This window comes from Heteronotia binoei, chromosome 8 (genome assembly GCF_032191835.1).
Source record: "Heteronotia binoei isolate CCM8104 ecotype False Entrance Well chromosome 8, APGP_CSIRO_Hbin_v1, whole genome shotgun sequence".
Taxonomy (NCBI): domain Eukaryota; kingdom Metazoa; phylum Chordata; class Lepidosauria; order Squamata; family Gekkonidae; genus Heteronotia; species Heteronotia binoei.
Window position 1 is genome coordinate 89,570,628 of NC_083230.1, and position 17,144 is coordinate 89,587,771.

A 17,144-nucleotide genomic window follows, 5' to 3' on the forward strand; every position below is an offset into this window, starting at 1 on the left:
TCTAAAAGATTGGTGAGGCAGGACTTTCTTTTGCAGAAGCCATCTAGATCTTTCCCTCAGAAGGCTTCCCCCCTCCCTTGATGTAATTAATAATTCTCTCTTTAAAAACAGTTTATTTTAATTTATCTGAAACATATGTTAGGATAATGGCCACTTCTGGATATTTGATTTTAAAATGGGGTAATCTTTGCTACTTTTCAGTTCACCAGCACAGAGGCCAGTTTTAACAAGTTATGTTAGGAGATCAACAATTTGACATGAGTTTCTTAAGAACCTTTGGGTGTATGCCAGCTGGACCTGGAAACTTAGTTTTCAGATTGCCTAGCAGTCCTCACATTTCATCTCTCATCACCTCAGCTTGACTCAGTTCTTCAGGCACCCTTCAAAACGTTCGACACGGTCGACCATCGGCTGCTGACGTGCCGCCTCGCCGACGCGAGGATTCAGGGGTTGGCCTTACAGTGGCTTTCCTCTTTCCTGGAAGGTCGGGGACAAAGGGTCGCAATTGGGGGGGAGCTATCCCGGAGGCGCTCACTCGATTGTGGTGTGCCTCAAGGGGTGGTTCTCTCCCCGATGTTATTTAACATCTACATGCGGCCTCTTGCCCAGATTGCCCGAAGGTATGGGTTGGGATGTCACCAGTATGCTGATGACACCCAGCTCTATCTACTGATGGATGGCCAGCCTGTCTGCGCCCCGGAAAATCTTGACCAGGCACTACGGGCCGTGGCTGAGTGGCTCAGACTGAGCGGGCTGAAGCTAAATCCTACGAAGACAGAGGTCCTTTGCTTGGGTCGCCGCGGCCCGGGTGGGGGGATCCCCCTGCCGGCTTTTGATGGTGCGCCGCTGATGGCGGCGGACAGGGTCAAGAGCCTGGGGGTGCTATTGGAGCCTTCCTTGAAGATGGAGGCTCAGATAGCAGCCGCTGCCAAGTCCGCATTCTTTCACCTTAGGCGGGCAAGGCAGCTGGCCCCCTTTCTGGAGCGCGACGACCTAGCAACAGTGATCCATGCTACGGTCACCTCAAGGTTGGACTACTGCAATGCCCTCTACATGGGGCTGCCCTTGTCTCGGACCCGGAAACTGCAGCTGGTGCAGAATGCCGCGGCCCGGCTGTTATTGGGTCTCCCAAAGTGGGGACACATCCAGCCGGGTCTCCGGACTCTGCACTGGCTTCCAGTGATATACCGAGTCCGGTACAAGGTGCTGGTTATTACCTTTAAAGCCCTATATGGCCTGGGACCTGCCTACCTGAAGGACCATCTCTCCCCACATGTTCCCCAGAGAGCACTGAGGTCAGGAACACAAAATCTCCTAACTATCCCCGGGCCAAAAGAAGCCCATCTGAAAGCCACCAGGGAAAGGGCTTTCTCCGTTATGGCCCCCGTATGGTGGAATCAGCTGCCGGAAGAGGTGAGGGCCCTGCGGGACTTGGCGCAGTTCCGCAGGGCCTGTAAGACGACCCTCTTCCGGCTAGCCTATACCTAACTGGCCAGCCATCTGTTTACAGGAAACTGACTTACTCTGTTTTTAATGTTTTAATCTGTTTAAATATTTAATTGTTTTATATTTGAAATTGTTTAAATTTTATGTTGATTAACTGTTGGAAGCCGCCCTGAGCCATTTGTGGGAAGGGCGGGATATAAATCCCAAATAAATAAAAAATAAAATAAATAAAAACAGCAGCTTTGCCATGGGTGCATGCCCCACATTTTCCAAAGTCACATGGACAAGTGAGTCAGTATACAGTTTCACAAATCTTCTTGGCAAAAATATTGTGTATATATTGCTCTTTGACTGTTAATTTATGATTTATAGGGATGGGCACAAACTGGTTCACAAACCAAAATTCAACATGAACTTTGCCCAGTTTGGAGCCCTACAACTTTTGTCCAGTTTAGTTCACCTGCTCAGGCCGTTTAAACCTAACATCTGAACAGTGCAGGTCAACAGGAAACAGAACCGACTGGTGAAATGGCTGCCAGCCGTTTAAACCTAACTGCTCATCAGCTGTTAAGTTTAAATGGTTGCAAACCATTAAACTTACCAGTTTTGCTCCACCTCACCCCCCATTTCCAAGCAGAAGAAAGGGGAATTTGAACTGGCCAGTTCAGTTTGGGGCATTTTTGGCTAGTTTTGGTATGGGGTCTGCCCCAAACCAGCCCAGAATTTTTAAGTTCATTCCCATCCCAATGATTTATACTACCATGTTGTTTGGTAATATATTTTCAACTGACATTGTTTTAAAATTGTTTATATCATCTTAACATGCTGTTAGCTGTACTGGAGTTACAAGGAGACAGTTCTGCTGGGGTATGCTTTTCAAAATAAATATAAATACATCAGACCTATGGGAGCTAGCCAACTGTAAAGCTTCCAGTTTAAGAGAAAATTTTGAAAAGCTAGACTTTTCTCTTGAAAAATGAGGGAACAAACATGGAAAACATTTAGAGTTTAAGAAGTGACATTTAAAAAGAAAAGCAGCATATCTCTTTTCCTGTAATTGACATAATATCCTACGCCAAGTAAGACAGCTCGAATTGTAAATTTTATACAGATTTAGCATTTGAGTAAATGTATTTCAAATGATGCAGAAGCTGGCACTACTCCGATGTTTTCATATAGATGTCTTTCCAGTAAATTTTCAATAGTCTGTAATTTTCCATTATGAAGAGCTCTCTTTTAGAGTTGTAAGAGTCAATCTTGAATCAAATGCTGTACGGGCCACTGACAACAGTGCAATCAAGCCAGAAAAAAATTACAGTAGACTCTGATAGTCTGTATTTCTATAGTCACTCTGATCCTATAATCTGTAGACACAATGGCACACTCAATGACCTGAACCTGTGTCACTATAGTAGCATCCTATGACAGACAGAACAAATCTCTCCAGCTAAAATGATGAATGTTCAGTAACTGAAATCCCACTTTTAAAATACGGTTCCTTGGAAAATTCATGGGCCTCTCCATATTTCACATGGTGAAAACTGCAGGATTTCCATCTCTATGCTATTAGCAACATGTGATAGGCTTCCCAATCCCCAGGTCCCAGAGGGGGATCCCCCGGTTTTACAGGCTTTCCCCCTCCCCCAGCCAGCTGGCCAGAGGGGGAAGCCCCACCCCCACAGCCATTACGCACCTCCATGAATGATTCCCATAGGGAATGATGGGGAATTGAGCCGTGGGTATCGGGGGCTCTGGGGGGGGCTGTTTTTTGAGATAGAGGCACTGAATTTTCAGTATAGCATCTAGTGCCTCTCCCCAAAATACCTCCAAAGTTTCAAAAATATTGGACCAGGGGGTCCAATTCTATGAGCCCCCAAAGAAGGTGCCCCTATCCATTATTTCCTATGGAAGGAAGGCATTTAAAAAGATGTGCAGTCCCTTTAAATGTGATGGCCAGAACTCCCTTGAAGTTCAATTATGCTTGTCACACCCTTGCTCTTGGCTCCGCCCCAATGTCTCCTGGCTCCACCCCCAAAGTCCCCAGATATTTCTTAAATTGGACTTGGCAACCCTAACATGTGACCTCCATCGGTGGATATCTAAATCTACGGATTGAGGCCACACTGACACTAAACAGTGTCTGCAAGCTTGGGTGACTATCTAGGTTTGCAGAAAAATCTGAACAGTTTATAAAAATACATGGGATGGTTTAAATCTTCCCAAAGTAAAATAGCATTATCTGAGCAAGCACAGAGAATGCTTTTTACTATTAACTTTTGGCAAATCATTCCAAGGGGCATGATGGGCCCAGCAGAGGCAGTAAAACAGACCTGGTGCTGCATCGGTCGCAGAGACGGTGGGCTGCATCAGGCCTGGAGATGGCAGAGAAGCAGCCTGGGGGCAACCACAGGCCTATGGTTGCCAGAGCTGGGTTGGAAAATAGTTGGAGACTTTGGGGGTAGATCTTGGAGAAGGCAGGGTTTCGGGAGGGGAGGAGCCTAGGCATGGTACAATGCCTTAAAGTCCACCCTTCAAAGTGACCATTTTCTCCAGGGGAGCTGGTCTCTGCCAGCTGAAGATCAGTTATAAAAGCAGGTGATCTCCAGGCTCCACCTGTAGTCTGGCAACACTACACAGGCCTGGAGGCATCTGCAGGAGAGGCCTAGAGCCTTACTGAGCTCCCCAGAATTAATGGTGGGGGGAGACGGGAGTGTGGTGGCCTGGCAGCAGAAGCCTTGAGGGCAGAGCCATCATGGGTCTGGCATCAGAGACCTGGAGCCACACTAGGCTCTCCAGCATCGATGTCATAGAGGGAAGCATGGGAGCCCAGTGGCACTGTTTGCAGCACTGGGGGAGCCATGATAATCACAGGAGGACCCCTTTCCTCTCTTAGGAGGCATCACATCTCGCCCAAACTCTGCCCTCCCCAAGCAGTGCCCTCAGATATCCCAGGGTGGCTATCTCAAGTTGATATCCCTGAAATCCTCTTCCCAAAGGTGGAGCTGGAAACCTAATTATAACAAGAATGCTTTCAGGAACAAACACTGGCTCTTTCTGCAGCTTCTCTACTGTACAAATGTTTTGTAGAATGTTCCCTGACTGCAACTGACAATGGTGCTTTTGCTGGTACAAATACCTACCTATATTGCAGCATTCTGGACTGACTAAATACCAGTGTTATAATGCCAGTTATCTCACATTAAGCATGTATATGACGACATTGTGTCTTACAGGGGTCTATATTAAGGTTTTAAAATTATTCTGGTAAGGAAATTGCTTTGTAATAAACAACAAGCATTATCACCTTTTAAAAAGAAAGGCACTGGGGATGGAAAACTCTCTTTTCTCTCTATCTAGTGCAGCCTTCTTTGCAGTTGCTGCTATTAAACAGCTGTTGGGGTGAGGGTGATCTCTCATTGGGAGTTTGCTTATCACGTGGATGAATAATGTCCCTCTTTAACTCCTCAGCAGTTGGCGTCCAGCCGAAGTGTGAGAAAGATTCTGACAGTTATTGGAAAAACATTTGGAGTACAGGCAGCTGCCACAATATCAGAAATGACTGTTACCAGACAAGGGTGGGGAAAGATTGGAGAGATTAATGATTTCCATGGCCATTTCACATTCCAGATTCCTTATCAGAAGGACCTATTGTCTATTAGATCCAGGGCGGGTTTTGTTTTTAATAATTAGTTAAATAGCAGGAAAAAATTAAAGTTCTATTTTTGATCATGTATCATTCTTATCTTAATTTGGTTGCTTTCATCATAGTCTTTTATTGAGTCTAGTTTTGAGAGGACAAACAAAGGTTAGCAATTTGGACTCTGATTTTGCTCTGTTGAACAGATATACAACTCCAGATGACTTTTACTTGACCCTGGGAAATACTCCCCCACACACACACACACACTGTTGCTTACTGAGAGTTCTTGGTTAGCATTTAATTTTTGTCCTTAAATCTTAGGCAGGGCTATTTCTGTAGGAAAAGTCCAGCAGAAACTTATTTGCATATTAGGCCACACACCCCTGACATCACCATTGTCTCACACAGGGCTTTTTGTAGAAAAAGCCCAGCAGGGACTCATTTGCATATTAGGCCACACCCACTGATGCCAAGCCAGCCGGAATTGTGTTCCTGCTCAAAAAAAAGCCCTGGTGTTGGGTCTCCTCTGAGATATAATCAGGGTTTTCTTTGTAGAAAAAGCCCAGCAGGAACTCATTTGCATATTAGACCACACTCCCTGACATCACCATGGTTTCACATAGGGCTTTCTGTAGCAAAAGCTCAGCAGGTCCACATTTGCATATTAGGCCACACCCCCTGGCACCAAGCCAGCCGGAACTGGGTTCCTGCGTGTTCCTGCTAAAAAAAAAAAAAAAAAGCCCTGGATATAATTGTAGCAATAATTTTATACAGAAATGTATTGAAACCACTGGAGAGCTATGGATAGTGCTTAGCTATGATGTTTATCTTGCATCAGCTATTGTCTCTCAGCCTAATTTATCTCACAAGACTCTAGTGAGATCTTACTTGGAAGGATGGGATACAAATAAGATTATATCAATTTCATTAATTTCCTTATCAAGCTGGCCATTTTAGAAAAATACAGATGCAAATACATCAGCCTGAAAGCCAGAGAAGTCATCTTCAGGATGGAACCCTATGAAGCATCACCAGAGCTCTGTTGCATAACTGCTTAATTCTCTCCTCACAGTCATCTGTGCTTCCCAAAATTAACACAATATTTATTGAATAAATAAATAAATTACAACACAGGTTATTAAAAAATATGTGTGTCATTGGGGGTTCTTGTAGATATTGTTTGTTTTGGCTGATTAGTCTACTACTCTTTCCTCCTTTTTAAACCCCACCTTTACACCTTTTACCCATGGTAATTTTCTGTCACCTGTTCTTTTCTTTGGCCACAGCCTTTCTTTAAGGGAGAGTCCTTTTTTGTACAATTTAATCCCAGTATCAAATAGTTTATTTTTTGTTGGAACCATTGTTGTTATTGGGAAACACTTTCTAAATGGCTAATTTGTGTGAGACTTGGAGAGGAGCCAACTTGGAAATGGAACAATGGAGACATGTTTATTAAACACTGGAGAGTTATTTGGAGTTCACAGATTTGTTTGCCATGTGAATGTCCCTCTCCACTCTCATGATTATGCTACTTTGAAACTGGGAAGGAAGGAAATTATTCCTGCCTTACATTATACTATGTGCTTCTGAAACTTGGTATCCCAAGCATCGAGTAGAGCTAGAGCAATTATTCCTGCAGTTGCTCTGTATTTTGGCAGTGTCTCCAAAGCTCAGCATAGCAGAAGCTTAGAGTTGGGCTATTGGACTCTTGTGGCCCTATGAACCTCAGAATGATATCAGAGTCACCACCCTACCCATCTCCCATGTCTACATAGGAGCAAGTATAATAGTTAAGAGTGTCAGACTAGGCTCTGGAAGACCCAAGGTTTGAACCCTCATTCTTTTGTAGATTCTCACCAAGTAGAGCTATACATCCACTCAAGGCTTTCTTTCTTTCTTTCTTTCTTTCTTTCTTTCTTTCTTTCTTTCTTTCTTTCTTTCTTTCTTTCTTTCTTTCTTTCTTTCTTTCTTTCTTTCTTTCTTTCTTTCTTTCGCAGGAGCTCCTTCGCATATTTGGCCACACTCCCTGTGTAGCCAATCCTCTAAGAGCTTACAGTAGGCTCTGTAATAAGAGTCCTGTAAGCTCTTGGAGGATTGGTTACATCAGGGGGGGTGTAGCCTAATATCCAAGGGACTCCTGCTACTGAAAAAAGCCCTGCATCCACTTTATTCCAATGTGTTTCTCTTTTAGAATAGTGTATCGGAATAATGTCTTTTTTGTACTGACAAACTGGAATAAGGGATATTGGTTGTTTGTCTCAAGGATATTGGCTGTTTGTCTCAGGTAATAACAATAATAACTTTTTATTTATATCTCGCCCTCCCCGCCAGGAGAGTCCCCTGTGCAAGCACCGAGTCATTACCAACCCTTGGGGTGACCTCACATCATGATGCTTTCATGGCACTACCCACTAGCTATATGTAGCACTGCTTACTGTATCCCATTTCATTGTCTGACTAAGTGTGCATGCACACAAATGCTTACATTCTCAATAAAACTTTGTTGGTCTTTGTGGAGAAACGCCATCTTAGTCAATGTTGGTGCTTCATTGGAAGGGAACATTAAACTACTAAAGTAGGCTTTGGCCTAGCCTCCCTCCATCCCCTCCTCCCTTCCAGAGTTAAACCATCAACTCTAGGGGGAAAGCCTCCTAGAGGGGCAGGAAGTTCTTTAGCCTTCCCCTCATTCCCTCCTCCCTTCTGGAGTTAAACCAGCAACTCTAGGGGGGAAGCCTCCTAGAGGGGCAGGAAGTTCTTTTGGGTTTTTTATTTGAATTAGGCGAGAAAAGGGCAGTCCGCAGCTGGCCCTTGAAGAGAAAGGTTGTGAGTCTGTGGGCTCCTGACTGTAGGAGAGGCCTACTCAAGAGGAGGAGGACCCCAGGCAGTCAGACCGAGTAAGTAATTCACAAGGTAGACCAAGTTTACACCAGGGACGAGAGGATGCGTTTAAATCCACCTTTTATTTGCCCTTCTTGTTGCTGATCAGGTGCTGTGCTACACTTTTACATGTAACTGTTTTTGGTTTTTTTATCTTATTCTCTTCTTATTAAACATTTTGTTCTGTTTTGAATGCTGGCAGTCAAACTCTGTACCACATAGATCCCGACCGCTTAGACCACGCTGCTTTATGAAGGGGGCCCCAGGGAAGGGGGAAGGCATGCAGTTGGAGAAGGTGCCAATCCTCCAGGGGTTCCCCGAAGAAGTGCTGGGGTCTCTGTGATACCCAAGTACAGGGTGGCAGAGGACCTTGAGGCCTGGCCTCAGAGCTGGAGAGGGGGATTGGGAGTCTCAATCTGAACCCCTAGACTGAGCAGGTGGTGGCAGCGAGCCCAAGTGGCCGGAGGAGAAATAGCTCCCTCCAGGAGTTGGCGACTCAATAGGGAGTTGACGGGACCGGGTCTGAAGGCAGAATCGGGCTGGTTCCATCACAGTTCAATGTGCTACTGGACTCCAACTTTGTTCTATTGCTTCAGACCAACATAGTTGCCCATCTGGATCTAGTCTTAGCCTAACTGTCTCAGGAGGTTTGTGAGGATTAAATGGAGGCACAAAGAACAATGTAAGCTATTTTGGGTCCCCACTGGAGAGGAAGTTTTTAAAAAAGGTAAAGGCAGTCCCCTGTGCAAGCACCAGTTGTTTTCAACTCTGGGGTGACGTTGCTTTCACAACGTTTTCACGGCAGACATTTTTACGGGGTGGTTTGTGATTGCCTTCCCCAGTCATCTACACATTCCCCCCAGCAAGCTGGGTACTCATTTTACCAACCTCGGAAGGATGGAAGCCTGGAGCCGGCTACCTGAACCAGCTTCTGCTGGGATCGAACTCGGGTCATGAGCAGAGGGCTCCGACTGCACTACTGCAGCATTACCACTCTGCGCCATGGGGCTCTTATTGGAGAGGAAAGTGGAATATAAATGAAGCTACCTTTTTTTAAATAAATGAAGCTACCTTTTTTAAAATAAATTAAATTTTGGATAACTATCAAGACTGTTATAAACTTAACTACAAGATATCTCTAGATGATCTAGGGATTTTAAAAAAAATGTTTTTATTAATGACTAATCCTTCAATCAAAGCATAAGACGAATGTTTCTCCTAGACTTTATTATAAAGAGCAGTGATATGTTTGAATTAATGTTGCAAGCCAAGGTGTTTGTGCTACAGATCACAAGGCTGAGAACAAAGCAGCCCAGTAAATTCAATTTTACATACAAGCCCTGTGTCAACAATGTCTCTACATCCAGGGGACACAATTCAAGATTTGTTCTAATGTCACAACTATTCTTTTCTGTTAACTCAGCCATACCTGAGGCTGCACATTCTTGAGCGGATTATTGCACTTTTTAGGTAGCTGAAAGCCCTCATGTTGTTGGCTTTCTGCCTCAGAGTATTACCTGAGGAGGCCATTAATCCCACAGCGATGTGTGCAAGCCTGTCGCATCGTATTGACTAATTATGTATTTTCCTTCCTTTGCCTAGAGCATCAAGAAAGCATTTCTATTCCAAAAATTAGTCAAAGCATTCTGGGTCAACTGAGCTTGGTGCCTGTTGGAACTGAAGTCTAGAGCTAGTCTGAATAACAGCAATTTGCCTACCATCTATTGGTGGTGTATGGAGGGCTGTCTTCTAGGGCTCTTGCTCTTGGTGGGACAACAGTGAACCAAAACTGGTCTGGTTAGTACCCCAGGTACAAAGTGTCTACCATGGAATATGCCTCAAAATCTTCTACAGCACACCCTGGTTTTGCAGTAGATAAGAGTTTCCTGAAATTGTACAGTCTGGAAAAAAACCACAAACTTGGCTATTAACGTTTGTGACATAACCAATTAAAATGAAAGAAGTAGAGCCTAGAAAACACCCTGCTTACTGAAAGACAGTTCAAGTCTTAAAACTGTGTCAGAAAAACACTTAGAATGGAGCCTTGGCAAGTCTCCAAGGAGGTGGAATTCAATGCCCACAGGGCAATAATGATGAGAACTACTCTCTACATGCCTGTGGAGATGACAACCAGAGGCCTCTTATCAACCAGAGAGTGGGAAGCACAAGGATTATTTTATTTTGTGGTCTGGGGTAAGGGAAGATTTATTTTAAAACTGAGTATGTGTCTAATGGATGTGTTCATTCAAAATGCCACATATAATATTCCTATACACAGGTCTTTAAACTGGTTTGCAGCTCCAAGCATTCAGAAGCTGGCTTTGCTCGCTGTCATCTGTACAGCATATTGTAAAAAGTGTCACCAGATCCATCCAAGATTCTCAGAAGAGAACTGCTGAGAAGATGCTTTTCTGTCCATAATTTATTATCCTTAGCCCTTGTTATACATCATTCCTGCCTGATCCTGCCTGTAATGGATATTGTGAGGCAAGTATTTGGAGTTATCTGAGTTCTACTGGGACCGTTTTCGCACACAACTTACCTTTCAGTCACAATCCTGTTCCCTCCGCAGCATCTGGTCGGATTTCCCCCCATCTGCGCCGAAGTTACAGGAAGTGCCGCAGCTTTTGCGTAGCAAACGTAAACCGCTAAAACCCAGTTTACATTTGCTACGCAAAAGCCGCGGCACTTCCTGTAACTCTGACGCAGATGGTGGGAAATCCGACAGATGCTGCGGAGGGAACAGGATTGTGCCTGCGAGGTAAGCTGTGTGCGAAAGCAGTATAAGAAAGAAAATGGAGAATTTTATTTATTGATGTCTTTGATATAATAATGATTGGTGGTGCTACGCTTGAAATTGGAGCCATTTCCACCATGCACAGGAGATAAAGAAGGTAGACAAAAGGAAGAGGAGAACTTGGTTGACTTCTTAAAAATGTACTCTGGTTATTATGTCTTCTAGATCCTTCAAGCCCGACTTTGTTCTTGTCCGGCAGCATGCTTACAACATGGCTCTAGGAGAGGACTTTCGCAGCCTTATCATTGGTCTCCAGTATGGTGGTGTTCACAGTGTCAATTCTTTTTTCTCCGTCTACAATTTCTGCAGCAAACCCTGGGTGGTAGGTGGTATTCTTTAGGTTCATTTATTATGTCCCATCTCAGAAAGATATTGTCTGTCTGTCAACTGACTTCATTATTGAGAGGCATTGCAAAGTTGAAAGGCACTATACACTACACTGCAGCGAATCAATCAATCACATGCAAAGAATGAGGAGAGATTCTTGGCCATACCTATGTCTGAAAGAGTGTCAAATTCAACCCTCTCAAGCAGGGGTCATTTTGTAGGAAAAAAGGTGCAGGAGCTCAGTAGCATATCTCATTTGCATATGCCCCATATGCATATGCAGACCCTGGCTGGAGGTTCAGGAGCTATGCTCCTATGAGCTCCTGCTGAATTCAAGTCCTGCTCCCAAGTCATTGGTTTGTTTCTTTGAATGCTTTAAATTTCCAGGCACAAAGATTGCAGAGAGTGAGAAGAGGCACAGTTATGAGATGAGAAGTCATTGGTTCCTTTACTCTTTGACTAATGCGTACATATATCTGGCTTTGGGTACCACACATACTTTAGATTAGGGATTTTGGCTTGCCCTCTGCCAACAGGGTATGTGGCAGTGATTTTGGATTTGGTAATGAGGCCCCTCAGACTTTTTATTTACTTCAGCACCCATGTTTTGAGCATCTTATCACTGGTGGGGGCTACTATTATTATTAATTTTATATATGGCAGATCTCTCTTTGGAATGAGAATCTGGAAGTGGGAGATGTTGCAATCTACCTTTTATTATGGACAGAAGTCCAAGATATGCAACATTGAACCCAGTACTATCCCTTGTGCCAACTGCAGTCCTTAAATTAGCCAGTTCCATTCCATGTATGTGTTGATCTTCCTCAGCCCATGCAATTTCTCAGCTTTTGCTCCATCCTTAAGGCAAGGAGAACACTTTCCCTAGCAGGTGCAAGAGAATTCTATTTCAGATGGTGTTTCGTTGATGTTTGAGCTACTGATGGCTGGCATGTGTTGACCATCTGTTGATTTTTGGATAGTAAATTTATTTGTATAGTTTTAATGTGTATAATACTTTGTAGACACAATTGTGTAAAATTGCCTTGGGGGGAAAGATGGGTAGAAATAGTTTAAATAAATTCTTTCCACTGGGTAACCAGTTAAGATGCTCAAACACATTATCCTTTTAGCTACAAAAGACTGCAGTGAACCAGGAATGGCAGGAATATGAAAAGGGCAATCACTGGTCTTTTATGTTTTGTCTGGAGATTCATGGATCTGATCATGTGCTGATTCCTAGCACCACAAAAAATTTCCCATCGCAGCAAGGAGGAGCACTGCAAGTCTACATTGCATGCCTGGAAAGCCCCATTCCAGAATATTTAGAGTGGACATGCCCCTTGGGAACATTCTCTTTCATTAATATTTGCAAGGGAAACTGGACTCTGGATGCATTTATTTATTTACCCCCAGATTTATGACTAGTTTATCCAACAGGAAACTTTCAAAACGAGTTAAAATAATAGAGCAATAAAAGTAACCTAAACTATCTACCCATTAAGTAAATTTTGCTAGATCATGGCAGGAGTCTTCTCTTTTGCCCTAGCTGTGGAATGTTCTTCCTAAGGCAGCATGCAAAGTCTGACCATGGACTTTGTTAGAAAGCAAATAAAACCCTTCTAATGTAAGGCTTTATATGATGGGGTTTGGAAATGCTGTAAAGATGGAATTTAGCTAATTTTTGATTAATAGTTTGACTCTTCTTGAGTCTCCATTCAGAAACTAATCTCTGCTCCATGCTAATATTGCAATTTCAGGACAAAGGGGCATAATAGGAAGTGCCCACCACCACCACCAATTAAATTTAATGAATCACCTCATCACAGGTGTTGCCAGGCTCTAGGTGATGCACAACAGAGTAAAAAAAAAGTACATATAGACCAATAAAACCATTTAGACTAAAGCAAATTAAACCCCGATGGTGTCTTATTAAAGTGCTGTTGAACAGATTTCTGAATGTTACATCAGGGGCAGGGGGACCCCTAACAGGAGCAGAGGAGGGAGGTGAAAGCAGAACAACCATCTCTGTCCTCATGCAAAAGCTTGGCAGAACATCTCTGCTTTACAGGCCCTGCAAAAATGTAAAAGATGTTGCAGGGCCGTGGTGTCTTCCAACAGAGTATTCCACCAAGTCAGGGCCAGGACTGAAAGAGTCTTGACCCTTGGTGAGGACAGCTGGACCTCTTTAGGGCTGGGGACCACCAGCAGGTTCCAACCAATTGAGCATAATGCCGTCCCAGGGACATAGTAGAGGAGGCGGTCCTGTAGATACATCTGTCCCAGACTGCTCAAGGCCTTAAGGGTCATAACCAGAACCTTGAATCTGACTCGGTATTCAACTGGAAGTAGGCTTCCCAACCCTCCCGCCCTAGCAGGGGACCCCAGGGTTTCCACCCTCTTCCCCCGCTCCCCAAAAAAACGGAAGCGGGGGGAAGGGGGGGGGAAATGGCAGCGGGGAGCATGGCGAGCGGCCCGATCCTGGGCGCCGTGCCGCTGCCGCCCCCTCCCTGCCCACCGCAGCTGCTCCTCCGAGGTGGGCCCAGGCTGAGCCCATCTCAGAGGAGCAGGCAAAGTAGGGTGACCATAATGTCTGAAGGCCAGCCAGGGACACCTTGAAGGGGGGGGAGGTAGGGGTGCGCGCGAAGCGCACGTGCCGCCAGAAACAGGAAGTGACGTCGCTTCCGGTGACGTCGCTTCCGGTGACGTCGCTTCCGGTGACGCCATGCCACCGCCGGAAACAGGAAGTGACACCACTTCCTGTGACCACTTCCCCCAAATGACATAATTTCCCCCAAATGCCACTGCCGGAAACAGGAAGTGACTTCACAGCACTTCCTGTGACGTCCCCAAAAATCCCCCAAATATCACCGCCGGAAACAATTTTGTTCTCAAATCCTGTATATACTTCATCAGTATATGCGATAAGGCACTTTCTCAACTGTGCTGCATAATGCAGCCTATTTATTTTGTCCTGTTTGCTCTGTTGGCTCTATCTGCGCCACCTTCATCACTTTCGGGGTGTGGATCCCCCAGTGGGGTGGTCTCCCGACTCCCTCCGCCGGCTGTTTCTGATAGCCCTGCGCCCCCTCTTTCATTTGATATGTGTCCCGTGCGAGTGCCACCCTCCCGCCAGGAGATGCCGCAAAATGAGCCCCCTTGAGACTTATGGCGGCAGGGCTCGGGGGAAGCGAGCTAGACTGCTGTTCTTTTGAGGGGTTATAGAGTGTTTCGAGCCTGTCCCTGTGGCATCGGTCCCATCGTTGTGGGACCCAGGGGGCCGGCGCAGTGGCACGCCGAAGCAGCCTGTCACTAATAACACAGGTCGAGATGCAGGACAGGAACCCGGAAGTGACCGACAGGCTGCTTCAGCGTGCCGCTGCGCCGGCCCCCTGGGCCCCACAATGATGGGACCGATGCAACAGGGACGGGCTCGAAACACTCTATGACCCCTCAAAAGAACAGCAGTCTAGCTCGCTTCCCCCGAGCCCTGCCGCCATAAGCCTCAAGGGGGCTCATTTTGCGGCATCTCCCGGCGGGAGGGTGGCATCCGCACGGGACACATATCAAATGAAAGAGGGGGCGCAGGGCTATCAGAAACAGCCAGTGGAGGGAGTCGCGAGACCACCCCACTGGGGGATCCACACCCCGAAAGTGATGAAGGTGGCGCAGATAGAGCCAACAGAGCAAACAGGACAAAATAAATAGGCTGCATTATGCAGCACAGTTGAGAAAGTGCCTTATCCCATATACTGATGAAGTAAATACAGGATCTGAGAACAAAATTGCACCAGAAGACACAAACACAAAGCTCCCTTACACTGAATCAGTGCTTGGGTCCACCAAAGTCAGTATTGTCTACTCCAGTCACAAACACAAAGCTCCCTTACACTGAATCAGTGCTTGGGTCCACCAAAGTCAGTATTGTCCACTCCAGTCACAAACACAAAGCTCCCTTACACTGAATCAGTGCTTGGGTCCACCAAAGTCAATATTGTCACATAAGAACATAAGAGAAGCCCTGTTGGATCAGGCCAGTGGCCCATCCAGTCCAACACACTGTGTCACATAACAACATAAGAGAAGCCCTGTTGGATCAGGCCAGTGGCCCATTCAGTCAGGAAGGGAGGAAGGAGGGAGGGAAGGAAGGGAGGGAAGGAAGGAAGGAAGAAAGGAAGGAAGGGAGGAGGGAGGGAAGGAAGGAAGAGAGGAGGGAGGGAAGGAAGGGAGGAGGGAAGGAAGGAGGGAAGGAAGGGAGGAGGGAGGGAAGGAAGAAAGGAAGGAAGGAGGGAGGGAGGAGGGAAGGAGGGAGGGAAGGAAAGAAGGAAGGCCAGCCGCCCCCCCCCGCCAGCCGCCCCCCCCCCCCCGCTTTTGGCTTACCTTGATCCAGGGCGGTGGCGGCCTCTCCTCCGGGCTGCTGGCGGGGCTGGCGGCGGCTGCGGAGGCCGGGAAGGCGGCGGAGAGGCCGGCGCTGGTCTCTGGAGGGCCTCCAGGGACCAGCGCTGGCCTCTCCGCGGCCTCCGCTGGCCTCTGGAGCCCCTCCAGGGACCAGCGGCGGCCTCTCCGCTTCCGGCGCTGGCCTCTGGAGGCCTCCAGGGACCAGCGCCGGCCTCTCCGCGGCCTCCGCGGGCCTCTGGAGGGCCTCCAGGGACCCGCGGGGGCCTCTCCACTGCCGGCGCTGGCCTCTGGAGGCCTCCAGAGACCAGCGCCGGCCTCTCCGCGGCCTCCGCGGGCCTCTGGAGGCCCTCCATGGACCCGCGGGGGCCTCTCCACTGCCGGCGCTGGCCTCTGGAGGCCTCCAGGGACCAGCGCCAGCCTCTCCGCGGGCCTCTGGAGGGCCTCCAGGGACCAGCGCCGGCCTCTCCGCGGCCTCCGCGGGCCTCTGGAGGCCCTCCAGGGACCCGCGGGGGCCTCTCCACTGCCGGCGCTGGCCTCTGGAGGCCTCCAGGGACCAGTGCCGGCTGCTCCGCGGCCTCTCCGCGGCCTCCGCTGGTCGCTGGAGGCCTTCCAGAGTCTCTGGAGGGCCTCCAGCAACCAGCGGAGGCCGCGGAGAGGCCTTCGCTGGTCGGCGCTGGTCGCTGGAGGCCCTCCAGAGTCTCTGGAAGGCCTCCCGGGACCAACGCCGGCTGCTCCGCGGCCTCTCCGCGGCCTCCGCTGGTCGCTGGAGGCCCTCCAGGATCTCTGGAGGGCTTCCAGCGACCAGTGGAGGCCGCGGAGAGGCCTCCGCCACCGCCGCCGGGCCTGCGCGCGGGCGGGGAAGGCGGCGAGTGAGGGAGGGAGCGTCCATGTGCGTGCGCAGGGGCCCTGTGCACGTGCAGGGACGCTCCCTCCCTCACTCGCCGCCTTCCCCGCCGGCGCCCGCGGCCCACCGCCTCCGGGGCTGGCTAAACCGGGACCTCTAAATGGTCCCGGTATAGCCAGCCCGGGAGGCGGGAATAGGGGGCCAGAACCGGGACATTCCCGGGCGCCCGGGACGGTCTGGCCACCCTAAGGCAAAGCCAGAGAAGGAGAGGGCAAGGCAGGCCAGGAGCATGGCGAGCCGCGAATCCGGGCCCTTCTAGGACCCGGACTTGCGACTCACCATGCTTCCGGCCCACCTCCACCCCCCCCCTGCTCCGCTTCCACCCCAGAGGCAGAGCGGGTGAGGCCGCCGTACCGCTGCCGCCTCTTCTCTGCTCGCCGTGGCTGCTCCTCCGAGATGGGCTCAGGCTGAGCCCATCTCGGAGGAGCAGCCACGGCGAGCGGAGAAGAGGCGGCAGCTGCGGGGCGGCTCGCCACGCTCCCCGGCGCCGTTTCCCCCCTCCTCCCTAGCTCCACCCCAGTGTCTCCTGGCTCCACCCCCAAAGTCTCCTGGCTCCACCCCCAAAGAGATATTTCTGGGGTTGGACTTGGCAACCCTAACTGGAAGCCATGCTAATGTTTGCAGTCTGGCATCTTAAACTGATCATATGCTTTATACCCCAAATCAGGCCATTGGTCCACTTAGCTCAATATTGTCTGCACTGTCTGACAGCAGTGTATTGAAATGTTTTCCAGCTTTTGCTGCCTGAGATTCTTTAA

General features: G+C 48.1%; 1 protein-coding gene across 2 annotated transcripts in view; it reads left to right on the plus strand.

The window, feature by feature from the left end:
• Positions 1-17,144, plus strand: part of SYN3 (synapsin III) — a 288,932-nt gene that overhangs the window by 53,781 nt on the left and 218,007 nt on the right. For both annotated transcript variants that reach the window (XM_060245551.1, XM_060245552.1), the window contains exon 4: positions 10,926-11,082. In XM_060245551.1, coding sequence (XP_060101534.1) covers positions 10,926-11,082 — 157 coding nt within the window. The remainder of the gene's footprint in view (positions 1-10,925; positions 11,083-17,144) is intronic.